General features: G+C 45.6%; 1 protein-coding gene across 1 annotated transcript in view; it reads left to right on the top strand.

Annotated features, from left to right (window-relative positions):
- The window catches only part of CLPB (ClpB family mitochondrial disaggregase), a 158,296-nt gene that overhangs the window by 38,048 nt on the left and 105,865 nt on the right, over positions 1 to 14,383 (top strand). The window contains exon 4 of the mRNA XM_075546224.1: positions 14,165 to 14,268. Within this exon, the coding sequence (XP_075402339.1) occupies positions 14,165 to 14,268 (104 nt within the window). The remainder of the gene's footprint in view (positions 1 to 14,164; positions 14,269 to 14,383) is intronic.

Raw genomic sequence — 14,383 nt, 5'->3', positions numbered from 1 at the left:
CAGCCTGTAAAGAACTCTTACTATGGGTATCATCGAGTCTACGATGACTCATAGCAAGTCCGTGTGGCAGCCAGAACTGCTTTGTAGGAATGTCTGGAGTATGCGTTTATGGAAGCAGATCACCACATCTTTCTCCTGCAGAGAATGGATTTGAATGCCAACCTGCTAGTTAGCTGTTTAGCACTTACCTATTGCACTACAGGGCTCTTAAAGAATTCTTTCAACTTAATAAGGTAAACAGCCTGATTCTTTTTTTAAGGTCAGTGTGAACAAATTCCTCACTAAAGAAATGGATGACAGATAAAGTACATGAAAAGATCCTAATTATTAGTAGGAAAATGAAAAAATAAAGCTACAATAAGATTCACACGTAAACCATGGCAATTATAAGTTAGAAAAACGAACAATAGCAAGTACTGGCAAGGATTCAGAGCAATTCTCACACATTGCCGGTAGGGATATGAAATAGTACAGCTACTTTGGAAAACACTTAGGCAGTTTCTTATAAAGCTAAATAAAATGTGCACGAACATACAGTTCTGCAATCCCACTTCCTATGTGTTTACCCAAGAGAAATGAAAATCTATGTCCACAAAAGACTTGTACACAAATGTTTATAGCAGCTTTAGTCTTAACTGCTAAAACCAGTAAACAACCCAAATGCCCAGCAGCTGATGGATGGATGAACAAAGTATGATGAGATCATATAAAGAGAATACTACTAAGGAGTGGCAAAAGCACCCAGTACTGATACATGCACCAACATCGATGAATGGCAAAAGCATTGTGCTAGGGCTCAATAGAAAGTAGATGGCTAGAAAAGAATGATGGCCACATATGTGCAAATATGCCTGATAGAATTGATGTATGGATTGTTGTAAGAGCCCCCAATAAAATGATCTTTTAATAATAATTTTTTAAAAGCATTATGCTTCGTGAAAGAAGCCAGACACAAAAAGCTACCTACTGTATGATTTCATTTTATAATAGTCCGGAAAAGGCAGAACTGTACAAAAAGAAATCAGATCGGTAGGTGCCAGGAGGTAGGAATGGAAGGGGGGCAGGTGAACTGAACTTTCAGGAGTGATGGAAATAGCCTACATCTTGATTATGGTGGTGGTATACAGCTGTTCCCCATTGCCACAATTCTCCTAAGTGTACCCCTAAAAAGGATGAATGTTACCATTCAGTATCATTATAAATGATACCCCAACGAACTCACTTCTAAAAAAAGTGTTTTGAAATTGTCATGCCTCTCTAATTTTCACTGCTGTATGCAGCGACATACTGAACGGACATTGTTCTTGATCCCTGGCATGTTCCCATTCTTCTCGTGGGTGGTATCTCCTCTTGTTATGCAGTGCCGTCGCGTCAACTCTGACGCATCACAACCATGTGGCGTAAAGCAGAACCTGCCCCTTCTGGCTGTCCTCACATTTGAGCTGATTGTTGCAGCCACTGCGTCGGTCCATCTCACGGAGGGTCTTCCTCTACTTTACTGAGCATGATGTTCTTTTCCAGGGACTGGTTCCTGCCTCCTTCATATTAGAAAAGTATATAATCTGATGGAGAGTAGAGAATGAAGATGTATGAATTCCTAAAACTACTGATAAGAAACTCTTCTAATTGTGTAAGTGTGATAAAATCACTTTAGAGTGGTATCCAGTGGATTTACATAATTAACAAAGCATATGGCTCTTCTTTATAGAAAGAGAAAGTTGTAGGGTCCAGGACTGGGAACATTTTGGCTCTTAGTCCTGACTGACTGGATGGAAGGCTACCTTTGCAGTGCAGCCACTGTGGCACTTTGGGAACCAAAGATCCCAAGGGAGGGTTGGCAGGGAAGGTTCAGATCTCACTCTTTGGGGCCTGCTGGTTGCTTTCGCAGGCCCCTGCCTTCGAGGAGAAGGCGAGAGCACAGGGCTCCAACAGAACTGTTTGAAATTCCCCACAAGAGCCTCCCTCCCTCCTTCTGCCTTTTCTCCCGGAGTGCATTTCATCAGCATCGGAAGGACTGGTTCCCGGCACTGACTTCCCTTGGCCAGGGTCCCTGAGGAGCTAAGCTAATGAGTGGATAACACGCATTTGCCAAGGGCTTCCTGGATATGGTACCTGGGCTCTGTTAATTTTAAAATGCCACCATCCTTGGCTGCAACCCATTTAATTCTCTCTCACAGCAGTCATTTATTCTTAACGTTCACTTCTTTTTCCTCCATCTTTAAGAAACCAACAGCCAAAGAGAGATGGCTGTCTTCAGGAGCAGTTTTTAAAGGTGTTTCTTCGTGGACCACCACACTACAGTTCCAGAGGTGTTCCTAGACTACAGAGCTGGGGCTGCCCTCTGCAGGTCCAGGGACAGCCTCCCTGGGAGGCTCCACTTCCTTGCTGCCGGGCCAGACGCAAGGATGGGAGAGCATCCCAGCACCATTCTCGAGTGCACGTCCTTAGGGAACCCAAGCACGTAGGGTTCTGTCCTGCCTTAGGGGCCTTCAAGCCTCTTGAGAGTCACCAGTCTGCTCTTGGCCGAGCTTTGTGCTACAGACTAGTACTTTCTTCTAAACAAAGAACTGGCTTCGCACTGTCTGACACCTGACTGTAGTGGTGGTGTTGGCTCTAGTTGATTGGTTGTGTCTGTGTGCCAGGCCTAAGCCAAGCACTTCACGTGTTGTTTCTAGTCCTCACCGTACGCCTGAAAGGGAGAGATTAATATATATATCCCTATTTTACAAATAGGGGACACAAAATGCAAAGATGCCCTGGTTGTACAGATAGTGAAAAGATAAATCAGAATTTGAGCTTGCATCTTTCTGAACTCCAACCCCTTAGCCTTCCTGCTGGACTGCACTACCTCTGGCGGGAGGGGACAAGGAGCAAGACCACAGAAAAGACCAAGCGGTGCTGGGACCAGTGGGCAAATCAACTTAGGATTCTGGTGGCCTACTTTGTGCTGATGTGAGAGTCTTAAAAGCAGACAAATCATGTCTCCCTTGGCCTCTAGAAGCTGATAACTAGAAAGGGGATAAAATAATTGCCACTTTGCTTGTGGAATGAGACAAAATGTGGTTAGTGCCCTGGGGAGACCAAGGAGCGTTCTGGAATTTGGGGGCACAATCGCGAAAGGAGGCCCTTTCACATGAGTTGGGCCTAGAAAGAGGGACAGGATTTTATTTATTTATTTTTAAACATTTTATTAGGGGCTCATACAACTCATCACAATCCCTACATATATATACATCAATTGTATAAAGCACATCTGTACATTCTTTGCCCTAATCATTTTCAAAGCATTTGCTCTCCACTTAAGCCCTTTGCATCAGGTCCTCTTCCCCCCCCTCCCTCCCTGCTCCCCCCTCCCTCATGAGCCCTTGATAATTTATAGATTGTTATTTTGTCATATCTTGCCCTATCCGGCGTCTCCCTTCCCCCCCTTCTCTGCCGTCCGTCCCCCAGGGAGGACGTCACATGTGGATCCTTGTAATCGGTTCCCCCTTTCCAACCCACTCACCCTCTACTCTCCCAGTATCGCCCCTCACACCCTTGGTCCTGAAGGTATCATCCACCCTGGATTCCCTGTGCCTCCAGCTCCTATCTGCACCAGTGTACAACCTCTGCCCTATCCAGTCCTGCAAGGTAGAATTCAGATCATGGTAGTTGGGGGGGATGAAGCATTTAGGATCTGGGGGAAAGCTGTGTTCTTCATTGGTGCTACATCGCACCCTGACTGACTCATCTCCTCTCCTAGACCAGAGGGACAGGATTTTAAATGCCAATGGTAGGAAACAGGACAGCATTTCTAGAAGAAGGACTAGTTTGAGCTCAGATGCATAGGTGGGAAAAACAGAAATGTTTCAGAGCTAGTAGGACATAACTGGCTCCGTTTGGAGCACAGAGAATGTGAAGGAGAGGTCTTAACCACAAGGCTTGGGCTTGGGGTTACAACCATGATCTCTAGAGGCAGATTTCATGTTCTTGTTGTTAGATACCATTACCTTAATTCTAACGCATATGTTACGGAGTAGAATCGCTCCATAGGATTTTCTTAACTGTGTTTCTTTCTTTCTTTCTTTTTATTAATTGGGGACTCTTACAGTTCTTATTACAATCCATAAATATATCCATTGTGTCAAACACATCTGTACATGTTGTCATCATCTTTTTCAAAACATATTCTGTGTTCTTAATAGAAACAGATTACAGGTCTTTTCTTCTTCACTGGTACCATTGCGTGAGTTTGGACCAGAAGCCTTTAAGGTTAGCAGTTGAGTACATCAGGGTTCAAATCCAAGTCCTTCCTTTTACTAGTTATGTACCTGTGCATATTCTTTCATTTATCTGTGATTCAGCCATGAAATGGAGATAATATAGAGATCTACCTCAAAATGCTTTTTTAAAGGTTAAATGTGGAAATATGTCTAAAGTGTATAGAATAGTGCTCGCCGTATTATAAGCATCCAATCAGGGTTTGCTGCTTTAGTTACTAGTGGTAATACTGACTTAATTATTATCTTTAGCACTACTCTGCCTGCTGCTGTTTGCGGGTACCCACAGGAAGAAATGAATGAGTGCCTTGTAGGTAGACCTACCTCTGACTAAAGTGAGACCTGTCTCTTATCACTATCTCAGAAGGGACTCAGAGACAGTAGAATTTGGCAATGCTATTGCAAGTTTCTACTCTTCCAAGAAGCTGGGCCCAGAACTTGGGACCCCAAAGCAAGACACTTTGATGTAGGACTGGCTCTTGTCCCAGGTGGCCTCCTGCCCAATGCTGGAGAGTGCCCAGTATTTCCCAGCAAGGAAGGGTGGGTGGGAGTGCTGGCAAGGTGCCTAGAATGTCAGCACTATGCCCCCAGAAAAGTATGCCCGGCTTGATGTTTCTCCCACCCCTGCCGCTGTGGCCGATTATCTCTGAGTAACAAAGAGTCATTTCTAATCCCATTTGGAATCGTTGTTCAAGATAATCCTGTTTCATAGTAATGATATTCCAATTCCAGCATGTCCCCGTTTCTAGTTTGGCAGACACATGCATTGACCTCAAACAATTTAAGAAGCTGCTCCCTAGTTGAAAACAATGCCGGCTCATTTGCCTAACATGCCAGTCTCAGGGTTTACCACCGCCCCCCAACACCACATCCTACACTGTGTTTCTCTGTTCAGTGACGTGTTCGGGGAGTGTGTCTGTTGGGGTCAGGAGACCATCCAGTGGTCATTCACTTCAGCAGCTTAGGGATTATGATATAGCCCAGTCCTGCCTCTCGTCTTTGAAAGACACCAGATCCATTCTGCACCCCAAGCAACATGATTACATTGGGTTACTAGGCAGGTGATTAGGGGTCTGCAGTACATATAGTGAATGTGCCTGGGCTTCAATAAGGGATCATGGGCTTCAGTAAGGTATCAACTGTCTTTCTTGATAACCACATGAGTGAAAGATTGTGGGATAATAGTCTTTCAAGCAGTAAGTGGTGAATGGCCTGGTTCATTGTTGATATATGAGCAGACAACAGACTGGAGAGCAGCTTATAGTGGTGACCCACCAGACTCTGCCCTATTGAGTAGTTACTCAATGATTTTACGAAGGTCATTGGAAAATGCCAACAAAATTATAGACTAAATTACGTAGGAAGAAGTAGCTATTATGTGGGGTAAAAGAATTGGAGAAGTGAAAAAGATCTCAATATGCTAACACAGTGGTTAAGTCTCTAGTGCTAAAAATTAGTGGGGATAAATGTATAGATCTACTCCTAAAGCCAAAACATGAACTATAATACCCAAGGTGAGTAGACCCTGTCTAGCAACACTAAAAAGGAAAGCTTAGGCGTTGACTGAATATTCCACAGTGCAGCGTCATAGCCCCAGAAGTGGACGGATTCCATTCAGCACTTGCCGTATACACTGCAGTATCAGCCGGCCCGAATATCCGCTGAGGCACCTAATTTTACCACCCAAACTGCATTTAAAATGTGCTGAAAAACTCGGCTTATCCTCGAGTATATACGGTACTTTCCTGTGCTAACCCTGGGGGTGTGCGGAAGCAGAGGGCCCATGGCACAGTGGGCCCCCGCTTTGGGAAGCGCAAAGTCGAGTTGGGTGTTGGGTGTATCCTGGTGGTGACGAGCACCAGCTCTGGAGGGAGGCTGCCAAGTTGGAAGCCTAGCTGTACCGCTGACTAGCTCCCACTTTCCTAACCCCAAGAAATGGAGTAACAACGGCCCTCCCTCAGCATGCAGAAAGCCTCATAACGACCAAGAAATAACATCGTGACAAAGGGAGAAAAGACTGATGTTGGCAAGGATTGTGTCTTACTTGCAGCAATGGAAATAGCAGTCAAAAAAATCAAATGACATATTGCTGTGACAAATCGGCCGCAAAGAACCTTTTAAAAAGTGTTAGAGAGTAAAGCTGTCGCTTTGAGCACTCAGGGGTGCTTGACCCCTTGTAGGCCCCAGAAAGCTGGACAATTCGTAAAGACACCAAGGAAGCAGTGATGTATTTGCACGATGGTGTTGGGGAGCATTTGGAGCAGATCACGGACTCCTGGAAGAACAGACAACCCTCTCGAGAGAGAGAAGTGCAGCCAGAAGGATCCGGCAACAGGACATTGCTTCCCGGACATTGGGCTGTGACCAGGAGGGACAGTCCCTGGGGGACTGTGTGCTGGGTCAAGTTGGGGAGAGTCGTGGGGAAAGAGGAAAATCCCCAATGTGATAGGTTGACATTGGCTCTAACAAAGGGGCTCAAACAGTGGTGAGGATGATCGGACCAGGCTGTGTTTCAGTCTACTGTGCTTGGAGTCCTGTGAGTCAGCACCTAGCAGCAGCAACACTTCAACACAGAGTTGCTGTGAAGATTAAGCATCTTCAGAATAGGAATTAAAGTGCTGCTTGTTTGCTTGCTTTCAATCCAAAGAAATATGCCAATCCCATCATATTACTCTGGTTTCTAAATTTTAAAAAATTGTTAATAAAAATATTTGAAAAGCTTTAACAACCAGAGTTTGTCTATTCTGGCCCATTTTTTTTTGGCTACTGTATGTTCTGAAGTACATTTGAAAGACATGCATGTATATTTAGAACAGGTTACGTATATAAAATTGCAATTGGTCTAGCAACCGTGCAATGAATGATCTTGATTCTTTGGCCTTCTGCCTGTTCTTCCATGCATTGTTGAGCCTGGCACTAACCTCACTTCTGGTTGGACACACTGCTTTGACCCTTGTCCATCTGAATCTGCTGCCCCACAGCCAGCCGCTCTGGTTCACTCTGCTTTAACCACTGCCTACAAATACCACTGTCTTCAGTGCATACCAAAAATCCAAACCACTTTATCCAGCATGTCAATTCTAACTCCTAATGGCCCTTGATAGGATTTCAGAAGCTAGAAATCTTTATAGGAACAGAGAGCCTCATCTTTCTCCTACAGAGCAGCTAATGGGTTTGAACCACCAACCTTCCATCTAGCATAGCAGACCATTGCCTAACCAGTCTACCACGACAAGTCAAGAAAGCCACATTCACTGCCTTTGAGTTCATTCTAACTCATAGCTACCCGATAGGATAGTGTAGAACTGTCCCTCTGGGTTTCTGAGACTGTAACTCTTGACAGAAGCAGAAAGCCTCATCTTTCTCCTGTGAAGCTACTGGTGATTTTGAACTGTTGACCTTGGGGTTGGCAGACCAACACATAACCCACTGTGCCACCAGGACTCTTCAGCACCACCATAGACAATAACTATGAGTTGGTAAGTTAGACTAATAGAAGTCAGGTGGCTGAAAACCAGTGTAGTATGGGGAATGTGCACCAGATCGGGGCTCAGACAGGCCTGTTGAAATCCCAGCGCCTTTGCTTATTTAATGTGTATCTTGCTGACATCACCTGACTCGCATAAAGTGGCACTAATCCCTCACTGCAGTTGTTACCAGCATCGGAAATATCGAATATAAAGTGCCTAACATGCTGTAGCTGTTATGATCATTGATCTTTACCTTGTAGAAAAAGTAAACAAAAGATGATTATCCTCATTTGAGGAAATTGGGGTGCATTTTCTGCAGATACCTTGCTTTCTACCTAATCTTTCATTCATTTCCTAGTAGAGCTGGTTTTGAAATGAAAGCTCTCCCCGCCTTCTTTGCTCCGAGCTCATGACCCCCCTGGCCACAGAACTTTCGGTCAGGCCACCCTGGCTTTCCTGACCAGCCAGCAGACCTGGTCACAGACTGAGCCAGTTTGTTTGACTTTCCAGCAAGCCTCCTGAGTTGTGTCCATTTTGCTCCCGTCTCGCAGAGAGGAATGTGCTGAGTGGAGACTGGGTTTGTATGTCCTTTGTCTTCTCCTTGGGACCCATGCCATGCATCACGTTAACCCATAGTTTTAATGTTAAATTAGGGTGGTGAGGGGAGTGTTGGAGGAGCATCTTCTGGGGCTTGACATTGTGTGGGGATGACCTGGAGCTGGGATCACTGCCCTTCTTGCTTCATCAACCCCAGCTGCTCGCCAGCCGTCTTTGACACGCGCCTGGCTCAGCCACAGGCCTCCGCTCACACCACAGGTTTCCTCGCTCTTTCTCTAGACAGTGTCCGGGCCCCACACCCCTCCGGCCACTGCGAACAGAAAGCTTCAACGTCAATCGATTTAACTGCCCTCCCCTGCATTGTGACTACCCACTGCAAGAGCTCAGCAGGGTCAGTGCAGGCCAAGTCCTACATGCGCTCCCACCTCTAATCGAATTACAACCTCATCAGCAAATTACAATGCGCCTTCGGAGGGCTAGGGCTCCAGAGGAGGTTCCCTGAGCTGCCACACAGGAGGGACCTTGCTTCTTTCTCCCCCACCCCTCCCCCATACAAAGGAAGCTCTTCATTTCTTCCTCATTTACGCAATGTGCTCCCTCAGAAAGCAGATTAACCAGTTTTTGTGACCCAGGCTCTGGGAAATAAAGTTGACACATGACCTTGTTTTCCCCCATTGTCTAGTGGGGACGCAAATATGAGGAGGCCTCAAAATTTCCCACGAACTTTCTGAAAGCCCCCCTCCTGGAACTAAGCAGATCATCATGATACAAATCATGGTACTATTCCCGGGAGGCGAGTGCGAGGTGCTGTGTAGACCAGGAGGAAAGGTACTGGGATCCGAGCCTGTGGCGTTGGTAGCATTGTCGCTCAGTGATCCACAGGTGAATGAGCACAGATCAGTTGGAGCCCAGGGGACCCTCTCAACACAGGAAATGCCTTATTTGATGTCCGTTGGTGAAATCCAGAAGGTTCAGTGTGTAACCTTATTACACACTTATTTTCTCAAGCCACCAAGATAACTAGATCATGCATAAGAATTAGAAGTTCTGTGATTCAGAAACTCCCGGAAGTGAATAAACTTTGGGGACAAATAGGTTCAATTATATGCATAAGCAGATGGGAATAGGAAAACCAATCCTTTTTTGGTCACCATTCCATGTTGCTACACGTACAAGGGAAAGTCACAGAATGCCGTGAATGGAGTTCCAGTTCCCTGGAGCAGTTCATTTTAAACAAACCATGTTTAAACACGTCTTTTCGATTAGTGGATGATTGCAGACAAGTTCTCTGAGCAATACACCTTTTCTCATTAACCAAAACCAAGCTCACTGTTCTCAAGTGGGTTCCGACTCATAGCCACCCTGTAAGACTGGTTGTGTGACTTTCTGATCCTGCACCTGTTGATGGGAGTAGAAAGCACTTCGTTGATCCTGCACCTGTTGATGGGAGTAGAAAGCACCCTCGTTGATGGGAGTAAAAACCACAGAGCAGCTGGTGGTTGCAGACTGCCGACCTCGTGCCACCAGGCCTCCTTTGTCTCAATAGGGTTCCATTTAGAAGAGAGAGAGAATGTCCAATCAGCACAGTAGAACAGTGACTTTCGAGGACACCTCCTAGACTGCGAAAATTAAATTTGTGATAGAGGAGAGGTCAGCTCAGAAGATCGCTACAGGGTTTTTTGGTTGGGGGGGTGGGGGACAGGGTACTCCACAGGAATCATCTGGATAGATTTTCTCAGTGAAGGAACACAGGATGATCACAGGGGCTTATTATGAAGACATGTTAAGAAAATTGGAAACTGCACGGGTGAGGGGAAAGTCCCTTGGGGATGCCCAAACTGTCGTTTTGATGCGATGTCAATCAGAGTGCAGAATGCCTTGAGGACGGGTTGAAAAACTGGAGCCACCACCCTCAGAAAGTGGGTAGACCTATGTGAAGTCTAGAACCAGTAACGTCACATTTTTAGATTCTTGGTCAATAAGGGTCTCCGTGATTTTGTAGTAATACTTTTTGACTTATCCTCCAAGAGCCAGCTGTTGCTTCTGACTGCGGCAGAGGACTTCATCGTGCGTATCGCCACCTTTGACTTCCCTGGTCCCCAGTGATGGGCACTTAGATTGCCGGCCACTCTCCTCTGCCACAAAATGCTGCATTCGCTATCTCCCAGGTGTCCCTTTCTAGACCTGTGTGAGAACTGCTCTGGGACAGGTCACTCGGGAACAGAAGTGTTGCCGGCCAGAGTGAGCTACTTGAATGTGACAAATTGCTGCAGGCGGCGTTTCCAAAACGGCAGCACTCGTGCACACCTGACAAGATGAAGTGAGCAGCTGGGACCTCGGGTAGTCACCAGCACTGGCCATTTGTCAGCTCACTCTTGTCAGTATGTTGGATTGAAAGCAGTCTCCCACTTTGGTTTGCATTTCTCAACAAGTGAAGTTAAGGCTTCTTCATACACTTAATCATCTTTTGGAGGTTTCCTCCTCTGGGAATTGCCTGTTCTTAATCTTTTTTCATATTTTTGGTGGGCTTCCTTGCCTCACATTTATACTAGGACCTGCGTGAAGGCAAAGTGCTCCTGCAGACTGTTAGGTGCCCAAGAGTCAATAGAGGGAAATGCGACACAATACATCCTTGTAATAAGGGCATGGACTTGTCTCCCTGGGAAGTTCCAAGTCTTGGGTTCAAATCTCAACTCTGCTTCTTAGAGTAAGATGACCTTTATCAACCTTCTCAACCCCTTAGTGCTTCAGTTTTCTTGTATGTAACCTTGCCCCCTAAGGTTGTCAGGATGAGTTACAATTACATGAAGTATTTCAAACATTGCTCTAGCCTGATCTGAGCTGACTCCAGGAAGGATCTGCCCCTTGTGGGACACTGGGTTAGGTGCCTGCCCAACCAAAAGCCTAGCCATCTGGCAAGGTGTTTAGGGCCACCCAGCAGCCCGATTTCTCTATTAGTTGTCCTTCACAGTGGGACTGCTGTGCTCTGAGTTTTATTCAAAGGGAAGGGAATCTTCTCCGAGGTTGCAGGATGAGTCACTTGCTTCAATGCTTCCCCTCATTGGCCTCCGAGTTTGTGAAGTGAATTGCCTGTTCACTTTGATTGTGTTAGCAGCCCCGGGGCCCAGTCTAGTCACTCTTCCTTCCCATCCTGCTAGACCACTGTCTGCCCCCAAGGGCAGCATACTTGGTTGCTTGGACACGTCTTGCAGCCTGCAAATTAGACAGACGGAATCAATACCCTTGAACCAGGAGAGGCCTGAGTAGCAGAGTTAGTGACACTAGCTGCCTAGAGGGACAGCCTGCCATGGTAGAGGATGTGATTGAATGTTGATTGGACACAACAGCAGAAGATTAACCAAATTATTGTCCCTTTGAGTTTAAATCTTATCTCTTGGATTTTAAAATAAGCCAACTCGGGCAGAATATAGAAGAGCTGCTTTCTTCATTGCAAGGCTGCGCCAAAAGAGTCTGTTCTTGGGGTAGTCGGGTGCCCGCGAAGATGGAGATTCGTGTTACCAGAGCATATGGACAAAGGAGCAAGCGCTCACATGTCGTTTGAGAGCTCCTTCTATCTTCTGGGTACTGTAGAGTTTTGCCTCTTTTTACTGATGCAAGTGCAGCATCAGTATCCCCATTGTTCTAGGAAAGAAGTGGTAGAGCTTTGTTTTGCACCCAGCCATGTTGTCTTTCCAATTTACATGTCACAATGTATGTTTCTCTTGCCTTCCCCACGGTCCAGCCACAGGGTCAGTTACATGGGAATAATAGTGATTATTTGTTGAGCACTTGTGATGGGTCAGGCATTCTTATAAGCACTCTACATACATAAACACAACCATGTGAACCAGATAGTCTTCCTAGCTCTAATAATTACTATGAGCTACAAAGTGGTTTTCTAATTTTATTGTTCCTTCTACATTTATTAGATGTCATTCTAAAGGAAGGAGGAGCTTTCATTTCACCCTCGTTTACTTACTTTCTTTTCTTTAGGGACTCATGGAATCTTACTAAATGGACTGCAATCCATGGCTGTCATTATTCATTTCTGTGCTCGGATGGGGCGAGTCTTTAAAGACAGTGTTGTTAGTCTGTACACCATGGCTACCCCTCTGTCGGATCCTGCTTCACAGTGCCTTCAGTGAATTCCCCATCAGCAGCAGCCTTTTCCTACCCTCTTGTCTTTTAATCTTCTGGGAAATAGGAGACCTAGCGCAATCATGTTTCACTTGTGGGTAAAGTAAAGCATCTGTAAGGGAGAGCCTGAGTAACAGCATTAATAAGTAAAGATCAGCATGTAAGCCTGGGTTTTAGCTGTTTAGAGACAGCTCCCTTCTCTTTGAGATCTTCATCCATATTCTGGATACGTTGCCCATGAAAGGCTATGTACTGTCATATATAGAAGGACCTCAGTTATGTGAAAGATAGATTTTGGTTCTTTGACTTAGGCGTAATGGGGAATCCCGTCATCCTTTGGGCAAATGGATGGCCAGATGCTATGTCTGTTGAAGGTCATCCACCCACTATTCACTTTTCAACCTAGTTAAATCCCATAAGATGAAAGTCAACATTATGCAAAAATGGAGGCTGACACCATCAGGTTACCAAATAGAGGATGACTACATTATTACATACTACTGGGCAAACCACAGCGCAGCCAAGTTGACTCAGCTGTACAGCCAGTGTTGCAGTCTACTTTAGGGAGCAGCAGCAGGGGTCTTCAAAGCAAGGAAGAGTGGAGAAAATGAAAGACTCGGTGAAATCATTAGTCCAGAGAGCTAGTGAGCCCTAGCCTCCATCACCCAGAGGCCACGCTGGTTGAGATCACAACAGTAGGTTAGGTCTTGGGCAGAGTGGTTGGAAAACGTAGGGAACAAATTCAAGATTATAAAAAGACGAAATGTAATCTGTATCATAGAGACTGATGGAACTCGTGAGAACTTTAGTCACTCATCAGAGCTGGCACTGAACCCCCCCCCCCCCCCACCCGCCCAGGAACCCCCTTCCAGGGTCTCCAGTGAACAGTTAACATCCATAAGGAACAAACTCGTCAGAGCGACCAACCATGCAAAACCAAAAGGACAGCAGTTTTCCAAAATCCAAGTGCAGAAGGCAGGGAGGAAAAGGGAAGCCAGGTAGGAAGTAGTAAGAGTGCTGTCAACATCAAGGGGGTTACAAGTAGTGTCACAAAACAGTGTGTGTAAATTGTTGAATGGAAAACTAATCTGTTATATAAACCTTCAAAATAATTTTTTTTTAATTTGGAGATGAATATTTAATTACTACTTCTTAAAGCTGTGTGTCTGGAGGATTCCATTTTTGTGCTTAAAGAGGCATATTTGAAAAATTGGAAGGATGTCCTGTGAGGGTAAGTGAAAAACTGCTGTAAAATCTTAGAAACATATATGAAACAAAAATATCAAAATGTGAAGCTGCTGCATCTCGTCCTCCAGGTCTCTACACTTCTGAAGGTGATATTTCCCTCTCTAACCTTTCCCCAAAGAATTCTGCACGCTTCGATTTGCCATGTCAATTTGGCAGTTTGACATCCTCCAGGGACTCACGTTGTGTGCCTTTTAAATGTTATTTCCACTTTGGAAACAAAAGAAGTGTAAAGGGGCAAGATCAGGGCTATAGGATGGACGGGATTAGCCTTCCCAATCAAATTCCTATCAGACAGTCCTTGGTCCCCTGGAATAATAAACAGGTACATTCTTGTGATGAAAACGCTCCCTTGGTGCAATTTTCTCACGCAGTCTGAGAGTCCATGTTCTTCCCTCTCGACCGTGCACACGAGGAAAAGCAACTGCAACCCACAAACGTGCTTCAGCATCTGCCCTTACTGCTCTGACACTTGTGGTTTGGGGTTTCTTCCAGTGTGGTACAGGTCCTGCTTGCGGCTGGGGCTGACCCAAACCTCGGAGATGATTTCAGCAGTGTTTACAAGACCTCCAAGGAGCAGGGAATCCATTCTTTGGAAGGTAAGTGTGGGCTCCCCTGCTGCTCTGGGAGCTGCCCTCCCTATGGCTTCCTGTAGCCCTTCTCTGCCAGCGCGGCAGCCTGTCCCTTCTCCTCTGGGAAGTCATCTAACCCAGA

Source organism: Tenrec ecaudatus, chromosome 4 (genome assembly GCF_050624435.1).
Source record: "Tenrec ecaudatus isolate mTenEca1 chromosome 4, mTenEca1.hap1, whole genome shotgun sequence".
NCBI lineage: Eukaryota > Metazoa > Chordata > Mammalia > Afrosoricida > Tenrecidae > Tenrec > Tenrec ecaudatus.
The sequence above is the reverse complement of the archived record's forward strand: the minus strand, read 5'-3'. Positions and strand labels throughout refer to the sequence as shown.